Source organism: Desmodus rotundus, chromosome 3, assembly GCF_022682495.2.
Source record: "Desmodus rotundus isolate HL8 chromosome 3, HLdesRot8A.1, whole genome shotgun sequence".
NCBI classification, from domain to species: Eukaryota; Metazoa; Chordata; class Mammalia; order Chiroptera; family Phyllostomidae; genus Desmodus; species Desmodus rotundus.
Genome location: NC_071389.1, coordinates 130850024 through 130872487, shown reverse-complemented (window position 1 = coordinate 130872487; position 22464 = coordinate 130850024). Strand labels below are relative to the sequence as shown.

General features: G+C 37.0%; 1 protein-coding gene across 1 annotated transcript in view; it reads right to left on the bottom strand.

Moving 5' to 3' along the window:
* PTPRQ (protein tyrosine phosphatase receptor type Q) overlaps positions 1-22464 on the bottom strand; it is a 196997-nt gene that overhangs the window by 156573 nt on the left and 17960 nt on the right. Inside the window, exons 9-14 of the mRNA XM_024579714.3 lie at positions 17998-18170; positions 5427-5607; positions 3881-4042; positions 3597-3776; positions 2884-2991; positions 2464-2745 (exon numbers count right to left, since the gene is read on the bottom strand). Of these exons, the coding sequence (XP_024435482.2) occupies positions 2464-2745; positions 2884-2991; positions 3597-3776; positions 3881-4042; positions 5427-5607; positions 17998-18170 (1086 nt within the window). The remainder of the gene's footprint in view (positions 1-2463; positions 2746-2883; positions 2992-3596; positions 3777-3880; positions 4043-5426; positions 5608-17997; positions 18171-22464) is intronic.

Here is a 22464-nt window from a genome sequence, read left to right as displayed (position 1 = left end):
TAGACCTTGAGAGTACCCTAATTTAGGACAGAGAACTAGAAATTAGGATACTGGACATTGAGCCTTATACCCTATTGTAAGGCCTCTTTTGCTTCTGAAATGTCTAGTGTAAGGATAATCAAATTGCTCTCACCCAAGTGGGTGAGCTAGTGAACCATGTCATAAGTTATTTCCCCCTTCTCTGCTTTTGTTACCAGCTCAGGAGCCTTGAATGGCTGTCAGGAGGCTCACTGTCAAGTCCAAACATTACTTACTTCTCATCTATTATTATTTTTGAGTCATTTTATTCAAATATCCCTAGGTGTCCTCATCTACAAAATAAAGAGGTTTGTGTGTTTTCTAAGACATCTTCCAAAAATAAAATTCACATTTTAAATTACATTTCAAGTTGAATTCTTATGTTCACTTATGGTTTTATTTTATTGTTATCCCTATCTTAGAGTCAAGCTCATACAACAAATAATGAAATAATAATCAAATTTACTTTTTAATACTAAGTAAAAAAACTGCATGCATATAACAATTAGCAAACAAATGATTTTTTATAGGTAGTCATAAAAATAAGGTGTTCTTGATGCTGTGACCATTTATGGAGTGAAACATTTGATAAGCATGCGTGGATATGCTATTGTTTAATACCATGACAGGATTTTGTTAAGTTCTTACTTTCCTTTCTGATGCTGTTCAGAGCCCAAGACAGCAAAACATCACTGTAACAATGAACAGAAAGATCTTGGATATACAGGGTCCAGCACAAATAATGCCCCTTTTTCATTACAAAATCATAAGCACATAATTCTGTAACATAAGAATATCACACTCAAGCACACCATGTGACATTTTAGGTGAATGTTCCAATTGCTGTGCATCTTGTGCCAGACATTCACGTACTTACCAACCACACTCAAGCCTTACTTCTGCCGGACTCTGTGTGTTAATAATTTACCCACTTTATTGGTGGTTTCTAAAACAGCATGTCCTGTGAAAGGAAGTGGGCTTTGGAGGCAGATGGATTGGGATTCCAATTCCAGTTTCATCCTTTACCCACTGTATAACCTTAAACAATTAAATACCCACCAATTAATACTTACTGTAGGTGGGTAAAACTTCATTTTATTCAACAGCGCTATATCCCCAGTAGAGCTCGGCATACCGTAAATACTTATAGAAAGGATGAACCTCTCGGGTCTCCGATTTTCATTAGGCAATGAAGGTGATAATGCCTTACTGCTGTATTCTTGAATAAGACGGTGATTATTGTGACAGCCAATGGCAGAGCCTGTGGCACTCTGCAGGGGCTTAAAATCTGCTTGTTTCTTTCCTCGACTAGGTGTAAAATAAGATAAAACTAGGCCTTGTAAAGAGCAGATATTTTTCTTACAAAAATACTGAAGTACATTATCTATAAAAGCAATGAGACAAGATAATATATAGTTGAATATCAATTACGTTTTACTTTAGGGGAGCTTTTGATCATAAAAAATGCTCTTTTCATTATTATCTTGTTCCTGCAATTATAACCAATGCCATTATCTATGGGCATTGTGTCATCTCAGTTAATTAATTTGTGATCAGTTTCAAAAGGATTCTTTTGTTCAAAGGTAAGCTGCTTTGCTAGATTCCTTGATCCTCAAAGTCAGCAACAGAGTCATATAGGGTCTGGCTGAGCCATATAAAAATGCTCATATTTGGACATTGTGACCTACAAGAACAGCAATTCCATATGGTTCAGCCAGTTGCCAGTCAATAAATATTTATTTTTTACATGTAGGGCTGAAACGGTAACTTTAAATTTAGTTGTTAAGTCTTAGCACACACTATAAAGTTAAGAGTGATGCTCCAGTAAATGATTATAAATACGAACAATAAACTAAGATCATCAGACAAAATGTCTTCTTTTGTGCTGTTTGCTCTTGCATCAGGAAAACCAAACACAAGTAACTCCTCTCTTGCCCACGCACCACACGGCCTGTGTAAGGGCCTCCTGCCCATTCCACCTGACTCCTTAAGATCCAGGTCAAGTGCCCCCTCCTCCTCCTGGCTTCCCCAGGATGCCCTTTTTTGTTCCCACTCCACACCTGCATCCATATACATACCTCATTAGAGTGTAGGAATCTACTCTTATGAGTGTGTCTCTGCTTCTACCTAATTTGAAAGCCAGTAGTTATCAACTTGCAAATTTGCAGGTACACTGAAAAATGTCTTTAGTTTCTTAAGACCTTTCATTTGTAAAATTTGCTGATTTTTATTTTGGAGTACCTTTATAAGCAAATCATACTTTTAAAAAGTTTGCATGGCAAGCCTTTCCCCACACTTTTACCAGAAAAAGCAAATAAATTCCTGGATCACACAAAATGGCATAATGAGGGGCTTTACGTGAAGTAAAATAGGAACAATATAGCAACTGTCAGACATGTTTACTTCATTACGATGTATTACTAAGTGACCAAACAAAAAGCTCACCAGTCTCAGCAGTCCGTACGGACAGTAAAGAAGACAGCTGATTGCCGTGGCCCAATCTGGTGTACGACCTCACGGAGATGTTATAGAGGCTGTGAGGTTTCAGGTCCCTTAAAATTATGTTTGTTGTTGAGGTGTTTTTCATAAATAAGGCATCTATATTTTTATAGAGAACTTCGTAAGCAACAATAATCCCATTGGGTTTCTCAGGTGGCAACCACTTCAAACTTATTTCATTTGCAGTCACATCAGTAGCTTTCACATCTTGGGGGGATGATTCTGGTTCTGGGGAAAGGAAAGAACATGTTAAATACATGTATTTTTCTCACGGTCATGACTTCAGACACTGAAGGCAGCGTGCGGTAGGTGACAGCACGCAACACTACGTGCTCTTCCTATTAAAACCGCACTGGGTAGTCTTACCATCTTCTGGAGTTCTCACAAAGATGTCATTTTCTTCAGACAAAGAACTTTCTCCAACATGGGTTGAGGCACTCACTCTCATTTTATATTTTGTGTATTTCTTTAACCCTATAAAGACAACAGGCAATCTGTTTAAATTCCTTAAAAGAACACTCTTAGATTAGTGCCACTGGACATAGAAATGGTGAAACTAATTTATTTGGGAGACTGACCACCCAGGCCAGCTTCTTTATAACCTCAATCTCCTAAGATTCTTTGGACTTGAGGATCTTCCCATGTTGATGATGTTTTAGTTCCTTCCTAAAATATTAATAAATAATTTTAGGCTGAAAAATAACTTTTGGCACACCGGAAGGAGTATAGTTGACTTGGCACAAACACCATACCAGCTGGTTACTTCGGCTGATTTTCACATTCATTCTTTCAAGCCTTCAGTAGTGACTTATTTCAATAGACCAGACCTAAAATTCCCTGGGTTAAGTATATTCCTAGGATACTTGTGATCTGCTGGTTTTACCTCTTTGCAGGTAAATATAAAGGAGAACACATTTACTCAAGCTCTTTCTTCACCTACTTTTAAAGATATCCATGGCAGCACAGCCCGACAAAATCTGGAATGAAGACATACATGGCCTGCAGGGCTTAAGGCACAAAGAGATGCATGTTTTCCATCAGAATAGAAATGTTTTTCAAGAAGCAAAACTTCGTTCTACCTGTTATGAGAAAGCTGTTATCTACAGTAGTCATCTGGAATGCTCTGTTTGTATCCAGTTCCATTGCATAAATTGTGTAATGAGTTATTTTTCCATTGGGATATTCTGGAGGATCCCAATACAACAAAATAGATGAAGAACTAATATTTTTATAGTTTATAATTTGAATGGAGCTTGGCACTTGAAAAGAAGAATGAACAATTAGTAGGGACAAAAAGCAAAAGTATTAAAATGTGCAAGAGCAATAATTGCGGGCAATTACTTCAGAGGCGGCACATTCTTACCTTGCTCAAGTGTCCTCACATTGAGAACCGTCGGTGGTCCTTCTCCCATGATGGTGAAAGCAGATACACTAATCATGTGCTCAGTGAAGGGTACAAGTCTCCGGATAACGTAAGACAGCTGTTCAGCAGCAATGTCAGTGATATACTGGTTCCATGTAGTTCCTATTCAAAATCATGTTTTTAGAAAAAGAGGTGTTTGGGTTCATGATCAAAATTATTTTTGCTCACTCAGTAAAATCTGAAAACTGATTTCACATTATTCATTAATCTCTCCATGCACTCCTTTATATGAAAGGTATATGTATAATTGGTAATAAATATGCTGAACACTCCCCAACAATATCTATAAACACTTTGTGCTCACATGTAGTTTTGGTAGTTATTACGCACTATTCTGGAACATGAGATAGGTATGTTGAGAAACTATAACTTGCTCAAAAGGGACTGGCTGGGAATTTTGTCTGAAAAGACAGACTAGGCAATGATATCAAACTGAAATATTATATCATTGCTAGATTATGCTGTGAAAGATAGAAATGAGGCTTTATATTTGAACTCAAAATTCACTATACCTTCACTAAACCCAGTAATATTTTAAAGCAATCCTGTTTGGATAACTGATACATAAATCTGTCTGAATAAGGATTTCAAACAATGTTAGATTCTTTTATTTATTTAAAACTTGTGCTTCTAGTAATGTTAATTAGCAATTAGGCTGAACTTGAAATGTTTAAGGAAATATCTGTATCAGAAATTGTGGGCCTCTTAATTTGTAGCATTGCCCCCAGTGCTCTTTGCACAGAGAAATGAATGAATCGGTGGATGAAATACACATGTACTAAAGGTAATGTGATTTCTTTGTCTGATTTTAACATCAGTAAAATAACACTTTAAATTTGGAACAGGACAAATACCAAATCAGAGAGAAAATAAGGGAAAATATTCTTCTCACTTAGCATTTCAGAAAAACCAGAGATAATTTAAACCTGTGTTTTCTAACCCAGTAGTTTTAATTTGCTATGTATGACATTCTTCTCTTAGAAACAAAAAGATCCATTGACCCTGAAGAGCAAGTGTATACACTAATGACATCACCACGTCGTCGGGGTCACCTACACCTGTTTATCACTGCATGCACTGGAGTTGTAACTTTCTGACCTATTTACCTTTAGTGACATCTGAAAACCTATTAGTCAAAAGCTGCAGAGAGTGTGAGGCCTGTAAATGATTTGAAGATATGTTAATCCCTCCCCATCACACCTGCTTTGGCAACTGTAATAACTGATTGTCTATGCAGCTTGGCCAAAGACTCTAGGGTGCTACTTTCTCTAGGAGGAAGGTCAGATGGGTTAGAAGGGGCCAGCTTCTGCCTGTGTGGCATTTCCATTTGCTGCATGAGGTTATCCAACAGTGAAAGAACAAAAAAATCTGACTCCAGCACATGAACCATTAATAATGTGGTTGAACTTTAAGCTAAGGTTCATATCTGTGCTAGCTAGCACTGGGGGTTTAAGTGTACTTCATAGAACGTAAAAATTGCACCTACCAACTGTCGAATGCTGGTCTTCAACTCTATTCCTCGCAGGAAATCTGTTATGTGGATAAGTGTTATACATAACTGAAGCGATCGCGTACAGGTCAGAAGATATCTCTGCTGAACCCTCAAATAATTCTGCCATCGAATCTACTGTGTTCACAGTCTCTGGAGCGATGGGGTTGCTTATATACTGTAATTAAAAATAGTTGCTTGCAAAGACTGCTTATAAGCATTATACTTAATAATGACTTCACTCAAGTATTAATTTAAGGAATTGGTAACTTTGGAACCATGTTTTTAAAAAAGATACTATCATTTACATGACTCCTGTCTCCTTCACAAACCAAAATTTAATTCTGAAGCTACTAAAATCCTGCATCATTGTAACACACTGTGATTGCTATGATCTTAAGAGACCAACACTGGATGGCAGGAAGAAGCAGACATTTGCTTCTGACTTCAGGTGTTGTAAACCTCAACACCCTCGTGCAAAGATTTCAGGACTAAAATATTTCCACTGCTTCCTTTACCCCCAGAAGGGAAGCAGTCCAGGCATACTGTTTTATGCCAGGTGCGAGAGGCCTGCATGGCTGCTTACTACACGTTAGTGACAGGAGTTCATCTCTGATTGAGTGGAGTGACAGACCTGAACAGAACTGCATGGCAATGCTTCTCAATGGACCTAAGGGATATTTGCAGTAACTGTCATTGTCCCTAGATCCCCTAATGTACTTGACACATGTCAAGTCCACCAAAGCGGCGGATGTTGAGGTAGAAAAATGTCAGGAGCAGATTACAAATACTTAAAGATTTTTGTTAGGATAACAAAAGGGCTCTCTCGCTTTTCCTTCTCCACACAGCATAGCTGGTTGAAAAGGGATGGGAAAAGGGTGATTTGGCCAAATACTATTAGGGATTTTGCATAGATTATCAACCCTAAAAATAAGGCTAAATATCAATCAATGGAAATGTTGCTTTAAGAGACTTAGTGACCAAATGCAACATGTGGATTCTCACTAGAAAATACCTAACAGTGTAGACTTTGAAGACAATCAGGGAAATTTGAATGTAATCTAGGTATTAGATGATACCAGGATAATATTAGTAATTCTGTTAGTTGTGGTAATGGAAATGTTGAGTGAATTAAAACATTCAGTTTTTAGAGATTTGCAATTCGTTAGACATGTAGGAGCAAAGCGATGTGAAGTCTGTAATTTATTTTAGAACATGTTCACAGAAGTAACAATAACACCAGAGAGCTGAGGACAGAATGGCAGAATGTTGATAATTATTCAACCCTGGTGATGGGTGACTGGGAGCTCATTATTCTCTTTTCTCTACTTTCTTGGCTGTTCAAAACTGTCCAAAGTAAAACAGTTTTGGAAAAAAGAAAACATTGCAAGAACTACTCTCCTTTTATCTATTCCTTTTTAAGTTCTGCTTCAAAACTCAGCTAAAAAACCTTTTATTTAAAATATACCCTATTACAAGAACTACTATAAAGGACACATGGACAAAAATCAAGGGGGAGGGTGGAGGCGGGGGAGGGAGGGGGTTCAGCTGGGGCGGGGTGGAGGGATGGGGAGAAAAGGCACACAACTGTAATTGAATAACAATAAAAAATTAAAATTTAAAAAATAATAATAAAAAAATAAAATATACCCTATTTATTCTCAATTACAATTCATAATTTAGATTTTTATTTATTTATAAGTTTTGGTACAGCTGTCTTTTAATTATCTTATATGCTTGGCTTGGGGTTATCTTTGCTCATAAAGCCAAAAATAGGATTTTTCATTCCTTAGTAATATAAAGCATTTAGAATTTTCAAAAAATAAGAGATGCTTAGGGAAAAAAATCTCAGGAAAGCAAGGCATTTTAAGGCAGTTTATTTAATTATCTACAAAGACAGATCTTTTAAATATTAGCTTTTCTGAGACATAAAATAATGGAGAAAAGAGTCAAGAAAATTCCCAGTTCTCCAAATGATATTTTTGAGAAAAAATTATCTAAATCTTGTTACACCTTTATCCAGAAAAAGCACTGTGATGAAAATCAGGGGACAGCTATGCAATCTATTCGAAAAATGTTGTGATTTAAAAAAAAAAAAAAAACCCTCCAGAAAGGGAGCCCGATATGGGACAGGTGAAGGTCTTCTGCCTTCCAAGGGCCCCTTCAGCTCTCCTCCACAGGAAAATCAGGGAGGGCAGCAGCACAAACACATAATTCAGAGGTGCTCTGGAATCTTAGTCAATAGTTTATGCCCAAGCCACACAGCTGTTTCCACTATCAATTAGCCACTTTGACAATCTACTGTGTAGAAACTGCTATAGAAGGTACAACGAGGTAGCACAAAGAATTTCCCCCTGAACTACAATTTTGCGTTAAATCTCTCAATATTTATACCCATGTCAGATAAACTATTATGAGTAAACCATAGCATCCCATCAATTAACTAGGTTAAGCATCTCTCTTGACATACTGCCATTCAAGGTAAGAGCTGGCCTGTATACTTGCAACAATCAGCAATTCTCCAAAATTCTGGTATTCGTTGGAAAAACCCTCCTTAACCTGGGCAGTGATTTGAACATTGGTTTTATAGTAGTCCAGAAAATAACTAATTATCAGGGTGGGCCATGTAGTGATAGTTCTTAGATTTTGACTTTATATAAAAGCATTAGATATTAATCAGGTTTTTTTAAAGAAGAAAAAGAGCCCTCACTTGTGTGGCTCAGTGGATTGAGCACCAGCCTGCAAAACAAAGGGTCGCCAGTTCAATTCCCAGTCAGAACACATGCCTGGGTTGTGGGCCAGGTGCCCAGTAGGGGGCACGTGAGAGGCAACCACACTGGTGTTTCTCTCAATCTATTTCTCCTTCCCTTTCCCTCTCTCAAAATAAGTAAAATCTTTTTTAAAAAAGAAGGAAAATAAAAATTTAAGAGCAAAAATTATGGGAGAGAATCAGAACTTAAGAAATAATGGGAACGATGGAGTGAAACAGTAGAAATAAAGGAAATACAGAAGAAAAAAGATCCATTGCAGCTTCCAAAAGTTTGGGACTCATTGGACTGGTGCAGCGTTCTCACCCTAAGCACTGCTGACATTCTGTGTTCAGTAATTTTTGTGTTGTAAGGGGCTGCTGTGTGCACCGTGGGAAGTTTAGCAGTATCTCTGGTCCTTACCCACTAGAAGCATCTTCCTAGCTGTGACAACAAAAAAATGTCTTCAGAGATTCCAAATGTCTCCTGGAGAGCAAAATCACCCCCAGTTGAGAAGAACTGAGTCAGGGAATGTCACAATTCACCAACATGAAAGGCCTCTTATAAGCTACTCAGGAATCTCTGGAATTTATGTGAATGAATTACAAGTCCTGAGAGTTAAATTCCAAACCCACCTGATTAAACCAACCTGATCCTGCATGCAATAATCTTCATTATACTTAATCTGATTTTATTTAAAACAAACCCAAAATATATATCTATCTATACAGCCCTAAATTATATCAGTCAATTTAGGCTCACTGGATACATACTGAATTAAATTAATGAAAATTTAGATTTACTCTCAAGAAATGCTTCTACATTTTTATTATAGACTATGATGTGATTAATGTTACCTATTATCAAGAAACAGTAAAATGACAAGTTTGCAGTTTGTAAATGTTTGGAAACCTCCTAATGGATATTGTATCATTCTGCACATTATTTAAGTGAAAAAATCATTAAGGCTTGCTTCTGTTTGTTTCTAATGCTCAACAGAGTAAACTTATCTCAAGCTTTCCTAAACTGTTACTGAGTCCCCCCTCAGCCTCATTCCATAGCAACTGGCCAGCATTTAGCTGGCTTTCTTTTCATGTTGATCAGGGACAAACACTGACAAACTTGAGAGATATTTTGGATTAAAAATGTATCTGTATGAATCTCAGACATTGGTAACACTAAGTAGCAAGACGATGTCTCTGGGGAGAAAATGTCCCAGGGTTCTTCTAGAAGAGCGAGTACAAGGTGAGATCTGAGTGTGAAGGTCAAGTAAAGAGCAGTCTATGGAGAGGTGACTTTCGGGTACTTCAGACCAGTCTCAGTAGAATGAGTGCCCAAAGAAAATAATTTTGTTCTTTGCATTGACAGAAGTAGGAAATGTACACAAAAGCAGAAAATAATTATGTTCAACTTGGCTCTAGTAAAACTACATAAGGGATATTGTGTTCAGCCAAGTAAGAGGCTCATTAACAAACAGAACAATATATACAGGACAGTAACCAGTAATAGGAAGAACCTACAAGCCATGACTGATGAGAAACTGAAGATATTTCAGTTTCTCATCAGTCTTCAAATAATAAAAAGTTAAATCAATAGGTATTATTGTTACTACTGCAAAGACTAACATTTAAAGTTACTATGTATCAAATACAGTGCTGAACACTTTTACCCATGAGCTATCACTTCCCTATAGCACAGAGATAGATATTAGTATCTCATTTAACAGTCATCTGTTCAATTTCACATTAGCAGTGTTAGCAGAGGGAGGATTGGAACACATTTCCTGGTTCCAAATCCCTACATTGAGGCTGCTATAATCTATGATGTGGGTCTAGAGAGAAGAGACAGCATATGCTAGTAAATATTAGAGGACAGATATTTCAGTTCAAAGTAGTTAAGAGCAGGGTGGCTTCTTATTCATCTATGTGTTTTCTGGATCGAACAGAATACCTGAAACTTTATAGTCACTGAATAAATACTTGTGAGACCATAATGAGGAATGTTTTGAAGTTTACTGAACAGGTGCTGCTATTGTTGTAGTGCATGCCCTATTGTCAGAGCTGACCAAGTATGTTAGAAGAGACTGGATTCCCAGTCATTTAGTAGGGATGTTATAGATGAGATTCATATGTAAGTTTGGAAGTTGAAATAAAATTCCTAAAACCCTGAGATTCAAGTTTCTAATGTACTTTTTCCAAATATTTGTTTAAATATTTAAAGCAAAATATATATTTTGGATTGTTTAAATAACAAACAAATAAATCATTAATGGGTCACTGGGAAAAATTTCAAAAAGGGTGATATCACATTAAGCCTAGCATAGAAGTATATTTTAATATATTTTTTAAAGTCTCATCATCATGTAAGTTGTGTAAATGTCCCATAGTTGTTTTTTACCCACTCATCTACTGATGGACACTTGGGCTGCTTCCATATCTCGGTGATGGTAAATAATGCTGCAATGAACATGGGGGTGCTTATATGCTTTTGAATTAGTGTTTTGGGTTCCTTCAGACATATTCCCAGAAATGGGATCACTGGGTTAAAAGGCAGATTCATTTTTAATTTTTTGTGATATCTCCATACTGTTTTCCACAGTAGCTATACAGTACTACTACTCGGCCATAAAAGAGAAGAAATTTTTACCCTTTGTGACAGAATGGATGGACCTGGAGAGCATTATGCTAAGTGAAATAAGCCAGTCAGAGAAAGACAAGTACCATATGATCTCACTCATATGTGGAATCTAATGAACCCATTGAACTAACATGCAAAACAGAAACAGACTCATAGAGAGCAGGAAGACAGTTCTCTATAAAAGGTAGGAGTGGAGGGATTGAGCAAGAAGGAAAAAGGACTCATGGACATGGGCAACAGTGTGGTGACTGCAGGGGTGGTAAAAGGGGACTAAATAGAGACGGGAAAAGTACAATAATTTTTTTTTTAATTTCATCATCATGATATACGTACATGGCTTAAAAAAAAAAGAGGAAAGAGGTGATAAAGGATTTACAGTGAAAATTCCTGTCCATTCTTTCCACTATTAAGCACTTGTTTTCATTTCTTTTTTTATTGTTTTTTTAAAAAATATTTTTAGTGATTATACTACTACAGTTTTCCCAATTTTTCCCCCTCTATCCCCCCTCCACCCTGCCCCCCAACCCTCCAGCATCCCCCCAACCTTACTTAATATCCATGGGTTGTACATATAAGTTCTTTAAGTCCTCTGTTTCCCATACCATTTTTTATCTCCCCCCATCTACCTTATAACTACTAACCATGCTTCTTCTTCCCTGTACCTTTTCCCCCCTATTCCTCACTTCCCTCTCCCCACTGAAATCCCTCCATGTGATGTCCATTTCTCTGATTCTGTTCCTTTTCTGATTGTTTGCTTAGTTTTTGTTTTTGTTGTTTTTCTTTTCTTTTAGGTTCATTTGTTGATAGTTGTGCATTTGTTGTCATTTTACTGTTCATATTTCTGATCTTCTTTTTCTTAGATAAGTCCCTTTAACATTTCATCTAATAATGGCTTGGTGATGATGAACTCCTTTAACTTAACCTTATCTGAGAAGCACTTTATCTGCCCTTCCATTCTAAATGAGAGCTTTGCTGGATAGAGTCATCTTGGATGTAGGTCCTTGCCTTTCATGACTTCAAGTACTCCTTTCCAGCCCCTTCTTGCCTGCAAGGTTTCTTTTGAGAAATCAGCTGATAGTCTAATGGGAACTCCTTTGTAGGTAATGCTCTCCTTTCCTCTTGCATCTTTTAGGATTCTCTCTTTATATTTAATCTTGAGTAACTTAATGATGATGTGTCTTGGTGTGTTCCTCCTTGGGTCCAACTTCTTTGGGACTCCCTGGGCTTCCTGGACTTCCTGGAAGTCTATTTTCTTTGCCAGATTGGAGAAGTTTTCCTCCATTATTTGTTCTAATCAGTTTTCAATTTCCTGGTCTTCCTCTTCTCCTTCTGGCACCACTGTAATTCAGATATTGGAACATTTCAGGTTGCCCCAGAGGTTTGTAAGAGTCTCTTCACTTTTTCAAATTCTTGTTTCTTCATTTTGTTCTGGATGGATGTTTATTTTTTCCTTTTGTTCCAAATCATTGCTTTGAGTCCTGGTTTCCTTCCTGTCACTGTTGGTTCCCTGAATATTTTGCTTTATTTCATTTTGGGTATCCTTCATTTGTTTTTTCATTTTTCAACCAAGCTCATTCAGATCTGTGAGCATTTTGAATTCCAGGGCTTTGAATTGTCCATCAGATAGGTTGGCAATCTCCTCCTCACTTAGCTCTCTTTCTGAGGCTTTACTCTGTTGTTTCATTTGGGCCATATTTCTTTGTCTTGGCACAGCTGATAGGTTGTAAGGGGGCAGGGCCTTAGGTATTTACCTGGGCAGGGCAACCCTCCTTGCTGCGCTGGGGCACTGCCTGTGGGGGAGGGATCAGAGAGGGAACAGTGCAGCTCACCTGCTTGACTCTAGCCCCACTTTCCAACAAACTCTTGTGGGAGACTGGGAGCTTCTCCTATGGCTGAAACCACCGTAGCCCACAGCCACCTCTGAGTCCTCTTAAGTCAGCCCCTCCTGCAAAGCCTGCCTCTTGGCAGCCAGCCCCACACTCACAGTCTGCCCCATCACCACGATTTTTCTGAGTTGGACTTCATGGTCCACTGCCTTACCAGTCTGGTTGTTCTGGTTGATTTTTTCTTTAATTCCTTTGTTGTTGGAGTTCCATGCAGTTTGATTTTCTGGTGCTTTTGGTTATTTATTGATTTCAGATTGGTTGTCATCCTCCTTTTGGTTGTGCAAGGAAAGAAGGGTCTCTACCTATGCCTCCATCTTGGCTGGAACTCCTCAAAAGCTGTTTTCATTTCTTATGGTGTTTATTTCTAAAATCACTAAATGATATGTTTATACTTCCTGTTAAGACTCTCCTATGTTAGACAGTATCTATTGACTTTCTGCTATTGTGAAGAGTTAGATTACATAAATATAAACATACACATCTTCCTGAGCTATTATTTTATTACTTTTATAATTTAAATTAATAGAACCTATTATTCTAATAGGTATGTGAAATATAGTATACTAAGAGTGTTGTGGATAACCTCTGAGGTGGTTCCCATTATCCCTACCTCTTGTTTATGGTCCCGTGTAATCCTCTCCTCTTGAACTAGGTGGGGCCTGTGATTTGCATCTTAGGAGCAAAATAAGGCAAAAATGATGGTATTTCACTCCCATGATGGCATTACATTATATAGATTCTCCTTGCTGGCTTGAGGAAGTGAATGGCCATGTGAAAAAAACTGTGTGGGACCTCTATGAGCTAGAGTTAGGGTAGTCTCTTCCCAAAAGCCAGCAAGAAACCACATTCTCAATTCTACAGCCAAAAAAGAAAGGAAACCTGTCAAAAAACTGAGTGTGCCTGCAAGTGGATTCTCCCCTAGTCAAGCCTCCAGACGAGAACACAGCACAGTCAGCCCCTTGACCGCAGCCTGGTGAGGCCGTAAGCAGAGAACCCATCAAAGCTCTCTGGACTCCTGCCATGCAGAAACTGTGAGGTGATAAATGTGAGTGGTTTTAAGCCTGTGGCAAATCATTCTACAACAATGGAAAACTACTAATGTAGTGAGGTAACAGCAATGGGCAAGTGTCTATGCAATTCTGAGCTGGGTGGAGGCACGAGAATGAAATATAGATGTATGACTGTCCCACTCTGGAGGTAGAAAGAACTGGCCACTGAAGGGCTATTAAATGCTAAGTATAACCCAAGTCACAACTAACCCCAGCATTTCAAGCCTCATGAAACTTCCTTCTTGTGTGTCCTGTGGGCATATTTACTGGTCCCCATCACTGTCCCAGGATCTCTGTCTAGTGTCTGCTCCTTATCCCAATTTCATTCCTTCTGATTATGAACCAGATGTTATTATCCCAAAAAACATTTCTGTTTTGCTTTATAGAACAGATGAGTTTAGGTGTGGCAAGCCCTGGCAGAACCTTCCCATAAATGGCTGTTATTAGGGATGCAGCGTATTGGAGATCATTGTGGAAAGCAAGGCAAAGGAGTCACACACATAGAAAGGAGTGATTGAAATGGGGAGACCCTCAAAAGAGAATGCAATGAGATCCCTGAAAACAGGGACCTCTGGAATATAAAGGAGTCACAAAATTGTAAAAGAGAGTGCTAGCTTTTATATATTCTTCAGTGTTCATTGTATCCAGGCAAAATTTAGCAAAGTCACAGGATATAAGAGGGAGGAAGTGTTAGGGAGGAAATAGTTGTGTCACAAGCTGGGAGAAGTGGAGCAGAGGCATGGATTTGGAGGAGACAGGAAGATGAGGAGGGTTAAAAATATGTACCACTTATTTGACACTTGGGAGGTTGTTGGTGACATCTAACAACATTTCAAGGACTCAAAGAATTTTTGAGACAGGGCATGAAGGATACATTTTGCAAAGTTTAAGAGAATGCCCTGGCTGGTGTAGCTCAGTAGACTGAGCACAGGCCTATGAACCAAAGGGTTACCAGTTCGATCCCCAGTCAGGGTCTGGGTTGTGGGTATGGGGGCATGCAAGAGGCAACCACACATTGCAATTTCTCTCCCTCTCTTTCTCCTTCCCTCCCCCTCTCTCTAAAAGTAAATAAATAAAAATAAATAAATAAAATCTTTTTAAAAAATGAGTGAACACAGGGTGGCTGAATGGATAACAAAACAAGATTCTTACATATGCTGTCTATAAGAGACTCAGACCAAAAGTAAAAAGATAGAAAAAGATATTTCATAAAAATAGAAATGAAAAAATGAAAAAGCTGTGGTAGCAAAACTAATCCTAGACAAAGTAGACTTAAAATAAGAGACAAAGACCCAGCAATTCACTTCAGGTATATTCCAAAGAAACCCCAAACACCAAATCAAAAAGTCATAGGCATCCATATGTTCATTGTAGCATTATTTACAATAACCAAGACATAAAAACAGCTTAAGTGTCTGTTCATCAATAGATGAGTGGATAAAGAAGAAGTGGTGTATATATACAATGGAATATGACTCAGCCATAAAAAAAAAGAATAAAATCTTGCCATCTGCAACAACATGGATGGACTTAGAGGGTATTGTGCTGAGTAAAACAAGTTAGAAAGAGAAAGACAAATACCATACATTTCACTTATTTGTGGAATCTAAAAAAAAATAAATAAACAAACAGAACAGAAATGGACTCATACAGATACAGAGAACATTTTGATGGTTGCCAGATGGGAGGCGTTCAGGGGAGTGGGTTAAAAGGTGAAGGGATTAAGAAGTACAGATCGGTAGTTACAGAACAGTCATGGGATGTAAAGTACAGCACAGGGAGTACGGTCAATAATATTGTGATAACTATGTAATGTTGAATGGGCACTACATTTACTGAGGTCATCACTTCATAAATCATATAAATGTCTAATCACTGGGTTGTATACCTGAAACTAATATAATATTGTACATCAACTGTAATTGAAAAATTTTTTAAAAATTTAAAAAGAATGAATGGAAGAAAAGAGTTCTTAACCTGAGGAAGGTACCAAGGTCAAGGAAAAGGATAATAAATTAACACATTAAGCCAGAGGTTTTATCTGTTATCTCATGTATTCCTCAACCAATGAGGTGGGTATATAAGCCCTGCTTTGAAAATGAGGGTATCAAGTCTCCAAAATGTGTCTGTCTAAGTTCATGGATGTAGAACAGTGCAGGGCCAAGACTAGGACCATGGTCCATTTGAATTTAAAGCCTCAGCCATATCTGTCTCCCAACATCAACCACCTGCAAGGCGAGCCCAAGCTCCAGGAATAGGCCTTATCTAATTAAGAAAGATACCATCACAAAAAACTAAGAGAAGTACAATGTCTCATTTTATGAAGAGAGGATAAGGAAGCTAATATTGAGTGCCAACCAAGGCGAATGGTCCAATGATTTATAATCACATCAGAAGCTGCCAGTTATAAAAACAGTCATAGGGGTATAAAGTACAGCACAGAGAATACAGTCAATAACTCTGAGATGACTACGTGTGGTGTGTCAGATGGGTACTAGACTTATTGGAGTAATTGCATCATAAATTATATAATTGTCTAATTACTATGTTGTACACCCTAAACTAATATATTCTTGTATGTTAACTGTAATTAAGAACTTTTTAAAAAATTGTAAAAGAAAAATCTTTGCTACAAAATAATGACAAGTCACAATTATTACCACAACACTTACTACATACTAACTACAGTTCTAAATTCTTTATATACATTAATCTGTGAATCCTTATTACCAACCTTTTGTTTTGCTTTAGGGACTCTTATAATCCCTGTTTTAGAGAAAAAGAAAGTGAAGTTCAGAGATGCCAGGCGAACTTTCCCGAGGTTAAATCATCAGTAAAAGCAAAACCATGGTTTGCACCCAAGTCTTCTGTCTCTTGGGTCCATCCATGCTCTTAACCTGTGTGCTGTACAGCCCAGTAAGTGACCAAACCCAGATATGTATGGTTCCAAAGCTTGTGTCCTCTCTACTGTATCAAAGGGGCTGCGGAACATACAGACAGAAGCAACCTTTAAAGAAGCCTCTCTAGAACCTCTTTCCTTCAAGAGAAAAACAAGTGTGGCTGGTCATTCAATAGATGTCATTAGCAAGAGTGGGAGACCTGTCACTTAATTCCCCCAGAAGCTAGTACCTAATTTAAGACCTTCTTGGTAAGAGTATAGGGTTAAGTTTTTGCCCTTTACCTCAGTATCAGAGAAATCATAACTCAACATTTTTTCACCAAAGAAAGCAGTCAACGTAAGATTAAAATGCAACCCTAAGTCTGGAGATGGTGAACCACTTGGAGTACTAAGTCCTGGATGCCAGAGCACTGAGCACCTACTAAGGTCCACTTCCAAATAGATGCCAGAAAGAGAGGAAGGCTGGGATTAGAAAGACAGTGAATAATACATGTGGGAAAAATAATTGCACTCAATTAGAAGAAGGAGTGACTTTGAACCCAAACAGTGGAAGCCAAGTCCTAAATAAATAACCGCGGAGGACTTCCAAGCTAGTCCTCGAGTGGAACTTGCTGGTCCTGAGTGTGGGTACGGTTATTCTTTGCGTGCCTGGGAAGCAGCCAATAGCTGGCTTTGACAAGTCCAGAGGCTCAGAGGTCCTCACAGGTGAAGAGTTGGCTGGATGAGGTGAATGGAAACAGTGAAGGGGAATCAGTGTGGCCTGTGCTTCCTAACAAAGGGAAAGAATCAGCCTTCCAGTGTGAGTGAAAGCAAAAACACTGTCCTCTAATTTTATATCTATAAAATGATTGAAATTCTTTTCGTTATTTGATTTCTTTAACAAAATGTACATTGTTTTTTTAATAGGCAGCTCCGAGAAATTTACCTTCCTAAAACTAAACAGACATAATCATTTGTCAACTACAGCTACTAAAATTACTGTACCTTTTATTGGCAACTGTTCCAATTGCAAGCACAGCTTTAAAAGGATTATTTAAATCATAATAGGAGGTTCCAAACAATTCACTAACTGAATTACCATAATAATAATCACCTCTTCTCCTGCTTAATTGCTCATTTAATATTTTTCATATGCCGAAAAAGAGTAATAGCATTTAACTAATAATATATGTCTCAAAATGAAATATGATCCAGCTGGATTATCAACACAGCCCAAGATTACTTCACATTCTACTCTAAAACTTGTCAACTACTTTGTTTGAGGGCTGGAAAATCTTCCAAGTTATCAGTGTCAGAATGAAGCAGAATGAGAAATAAATGTGAACCAAATGTGAAATAAAAGTGCAATACCTCATCTTTTCCCGTGAGCAAAGTATTTTCCAAAATTACGCCAGTCTCTGGAACTAGCACTTTCACTCGGTATTGGCTAATGATTCCATTTGGTTGTCGTGGTTTCTTCCAAGTAATTCTTATGTATGTGGCTTCTACTTCTGCAAGCCGTAAATCAAATACTGCACCGGGAACTAAAAATAAAAAAAAAAAAAGGTGTGGGAAATTTTAAAATACATTTTTAGATTTGAAAACATTTTCAAACTTCTTGACTCATGATTTAAGATTTGTAAGAAATTCTACTATAAAACTGACTAAAACAATTTACTAATTTATTAATAATTAAATACGTATGACTTTAATACATGAATATTTAAAGTTAAGTTTCTACACGATGTTCTCAGAAATGAAAATAAAAAATAAGGTAGAATAATTTCCCCAAATCAAAATGTCATAACATTTGTTTGAACAATTTTATTAATAAAAATAACTTCCCAGAGGAAGCTGTTTCTGGATGATTAATGCACAATAGAAACCTTGAGGGCTTTATAAAAACTCTAACAACACATCAAAAAGTAATATCTAGGAGACTTGGAACACAATGAAATCCAGGTGGTAAATTCAATTAGGCTATCTTTTAATTTATTACATGAGATTGTTTGAAAAGATTGATTTTTTATCTAATGATTTTACAAATTAATTACATAATCTCAAATTTCAGGGGCCCTTACTCTTTGCAGTAAAGAAAAACGGGGACATACTAACAATTGGTTTAAGACAAAGCACCAAATACTTAAACAAATTCTAGATATAAAGTCACCGAGAGTGACATCTAGGAAATCACCCAGTCAAAGGAGTAGTGGATCAAGAATAAACATGGCCCGGGCTTCTGTCCACTTTTTGTTTATAGCACAATATGTGATTATTAATAGCCAATTCACCCCTCCATCCTCAGTTTCCTTATCTATAAAATGGGTGTAATTAGATTCCTATTATACAAGGTTCCTGGAAGGAACAAAGAATTCAAGAGACTTTATAAATGTTAGTTCAAGAAAAAAAAATGACATAAAAATATTGTCCTTGATAATCAGGACACAGTACACATTAAATTCATTTTCCTAATCAGGACACAGTAACACATTAAATTCATTTTCCTAATCAGGACACAGTAACACATTAAATTCATTTCCCTAAGCTAAGATACTTCACAGTCATAGGGTTCAGCAACTTGTACCGAGAAGACAGACACCTTGGGGGAGGGTATAATATAAACGGAAAATGACCCTATTTCCCTTTAAGATAACATAAAGGAATTGAAAATTAATGTCATGGTTCCAATAAATATTATTTATAATTAGTAAACATAATTATACTTAAATTAACCAAGGAGTAAACTATATGGAGTTTTCATCCAATAAACTGAGTTTTCTCTTTGTCTCTATGACATAACCATTTAAAAAGCCCTCTAGATATTGTAAAAGTGTACATATTTCTAAATGTTTCTTGAATGGTTGATGGCTAGATGGACAATGAGTCATTCTGCCAAAGAGCACATTATTTGACTATTGCAGGCACGATCCTAGTGTCCAGCGCGGGTAAAACCTGGGCTCAAAACTGGGAGATAAACACAACATGGCTATACGCCTGTAATTTGCTTATTTTTTGAATTTGCTTTTCTAAAAATATTTTGGTATATCTCTATATATGTGGAAGGATAACTCTTTAGCTTGATCTCCCATACGAGTTCTAGTCTGAATGAAAAACCGTTTGTCCCTTGAAGGACAGAGGGAGAGTTCCAGGGTAGGACCCCACAGCCATTAATTCATCCATTCATCATCCAATAGAGCACTCATCATACTTTCTAGGCACCTGAAGATAGCAGGAGAAACAAAATAGATAAAACATTTGCACAGGTCACTTCTTGTACAAGTTTTATTTCATTAACATATATTGCCCCCAGAGCTTATGTTTCTATTATCATATTTACCAATACTCATTTTTCAAGGGTGGAGAAACTTTCCAATTGCCTGTGTAGTGTGAAAATAACTCGGCCATTTAATCAGCAATGCTCCCATTCCACCTTTCTTTCACATTGTATTTTGGAGTCCCTATGCAGACAACAAGCCTTAGCCAGTGCATAACATAATCATAGAAGACCTAGGTCATTTTCTATTCGTTTGAACTCTTGTAGACTCTCAACTTCAGAAGCCAATTTAATGATTACATTGATCAGATTAATCAGGCAACTAAACCTCGTGCCCTAGAAAATAAGTGAAATGGTCAATTCCACTTGATGTAACACATTAATGTGGTAGAAAGCCCCAAATTAACCAGTACAGCAGAAAATACAAATATTTTACTGCCTCTTAGTTAGTCAAACTTACAAATAGTAGCAGTTTCTTTATCTTCTAATTTATGTTTTTAAATACAACAGTAATTATTGCCCCCTGACACTAATGCTTAAAATTATGATTCATGCAAAAATTAAGTGGTTCTATACTACCTTAAAAATGTACCTCAAACTTCTATAAGAATGACTGTAAACCTATCTCTTTTTTTTTCTTATAAAAAAAGAAAAAGCTTAGGGGATAGAGGAAATGAAGTAGACAGCACTGAATCTTGTCTTTAGAAAGACACTTGATCTGTTACACCACAATTTTTTATAGTGAAACCAGAGAAGTGGGATTAGATCAAGCCACTTTAATATTGATACCAATTAACTAAAGAAAATCAAACACACAAGGCAATTATTCATAGTTCAGCACCGGTCCTGAAGGTGTTGTCAACAGAGGCCACCTAAAACTCATTCTCCAGTCAACACCTCTGTAAGTTTCACTAATAAATGAGAAACAGAGTAGACATACGATTGGTAAAAAAAAAAACTTCCATACAATTTTAAGTTTCCAAATGAAAACCTACTAGAAAAACAAAATGGAGACAAATGACACTGGTGTAAAGATAATACATTAAAATAATGTTTACCATTAGGGACCAAATTAAATTTCCATTAGAAGTTCATTTTGAAAAATATCTATTGAAAAATAAAAGTCATTGAGAATCCTGAAAAACACAAAGTTGCCAGTCTTTCAGTGACTTCCCTACGGAAGATTGCGCTGTCATCTGCAGAAACTGGTACTCGGAAATCACCAAGGACAAAAGGCCTCACTTCTAGAGCTTGTTTATGGGGAAGTAAATACGGCTTTCCACTCTTGTTTGCTTTTAAGGAATGATGTCCACTCGTACAAGATAGTGACACTAGTGACTGAAAAGTTATGAGGGGATACTGAAGCAACAAAACTTAAAACTTTTTAATGCCCATACAAATAAGAAAATGCTATTGCCTATATTACATTCATCAGCTCTGTTTCATTTTAAAATAGGTAACTCTATGACATTTTGTAACATTGGAAATTAACAACTTTTCCCAAAATTGTCTTTTTTCATGCCTATGTAAAAATCTATTTAGGAAAATATTAAGCAAGTATAGAAATCTCATGAAATATACAGGAGAACTGTCATGACAACACGACATTGATTTTCTTTGATGATCAAAGTAGACTATGGACCATGACATTCTCAGTGTTAATGAAATCAGCCCCATTTAATCTAATAGCAAATATTACTTTCTATGAGGTCAACATTTTTCTATGAATATCTGGAGATTTGTTAGAACCCCAGTTGTTTTAAAAGACATTAATTTAAAAGCTTGTGCTAACAAATTTTGTGTAACTACTTTGAAATATGGTGAAGAAAATAAATTAAGTAACCTTAATGAGAACACAAAGAACCCTGTTGTATTAATAAATGAAAAAGAATCATCTAAACTTAAGATATTAATTTTAACTGAAAGAATATGGTCTTGATGCGTTATCAGAGCAACACTTACGTAGTTTAAAGATTCCTATATCCCTATGTTTTAATTAGTGGACCAGGATTCATTATGTTGCCAGAAGTAGAAAGCTACATTCACTGCATTGACGGAGAATTCCAGTGAAGCCCTTCCTAAGGCTGACCTATCCCCCAAGCAACCCATGGAAGAAGGCTGGCGTGCAGAGGTGGGAACCGTGTCATTCCTGGTGTTACTGGGGTCCTCCTGTTGCCAATGGACCCTCCTGAGAGCCAGCTCCATGTGGTCTATATGGTGCTGAGCTTAAGAAGATAATAAGATTAAACTCAGGATAAACTGCTTGATATACAGGGCAAACAGAGCCAACTATTCAAAATAATTTTGTGTGAAAAACACCCTATGTGAAATATATTGAACACTGCCCTTAAAATCATACTTACGAGAGGGGACCCTGCAAAAACAGAATTTATTTATAAAATACTATGAATTTATGCTTACATATTTAAACTTCAAAGTACTCTCCAAAGTACTCTCCACTTGATTCAATACACCTATTGAGACATTTTTCCACTGCTCAGAACAGTTTGAACTCATTGATTTTGATACCTTTTAGTGCTTCTGCCATTTTTTGTTTCACCTCT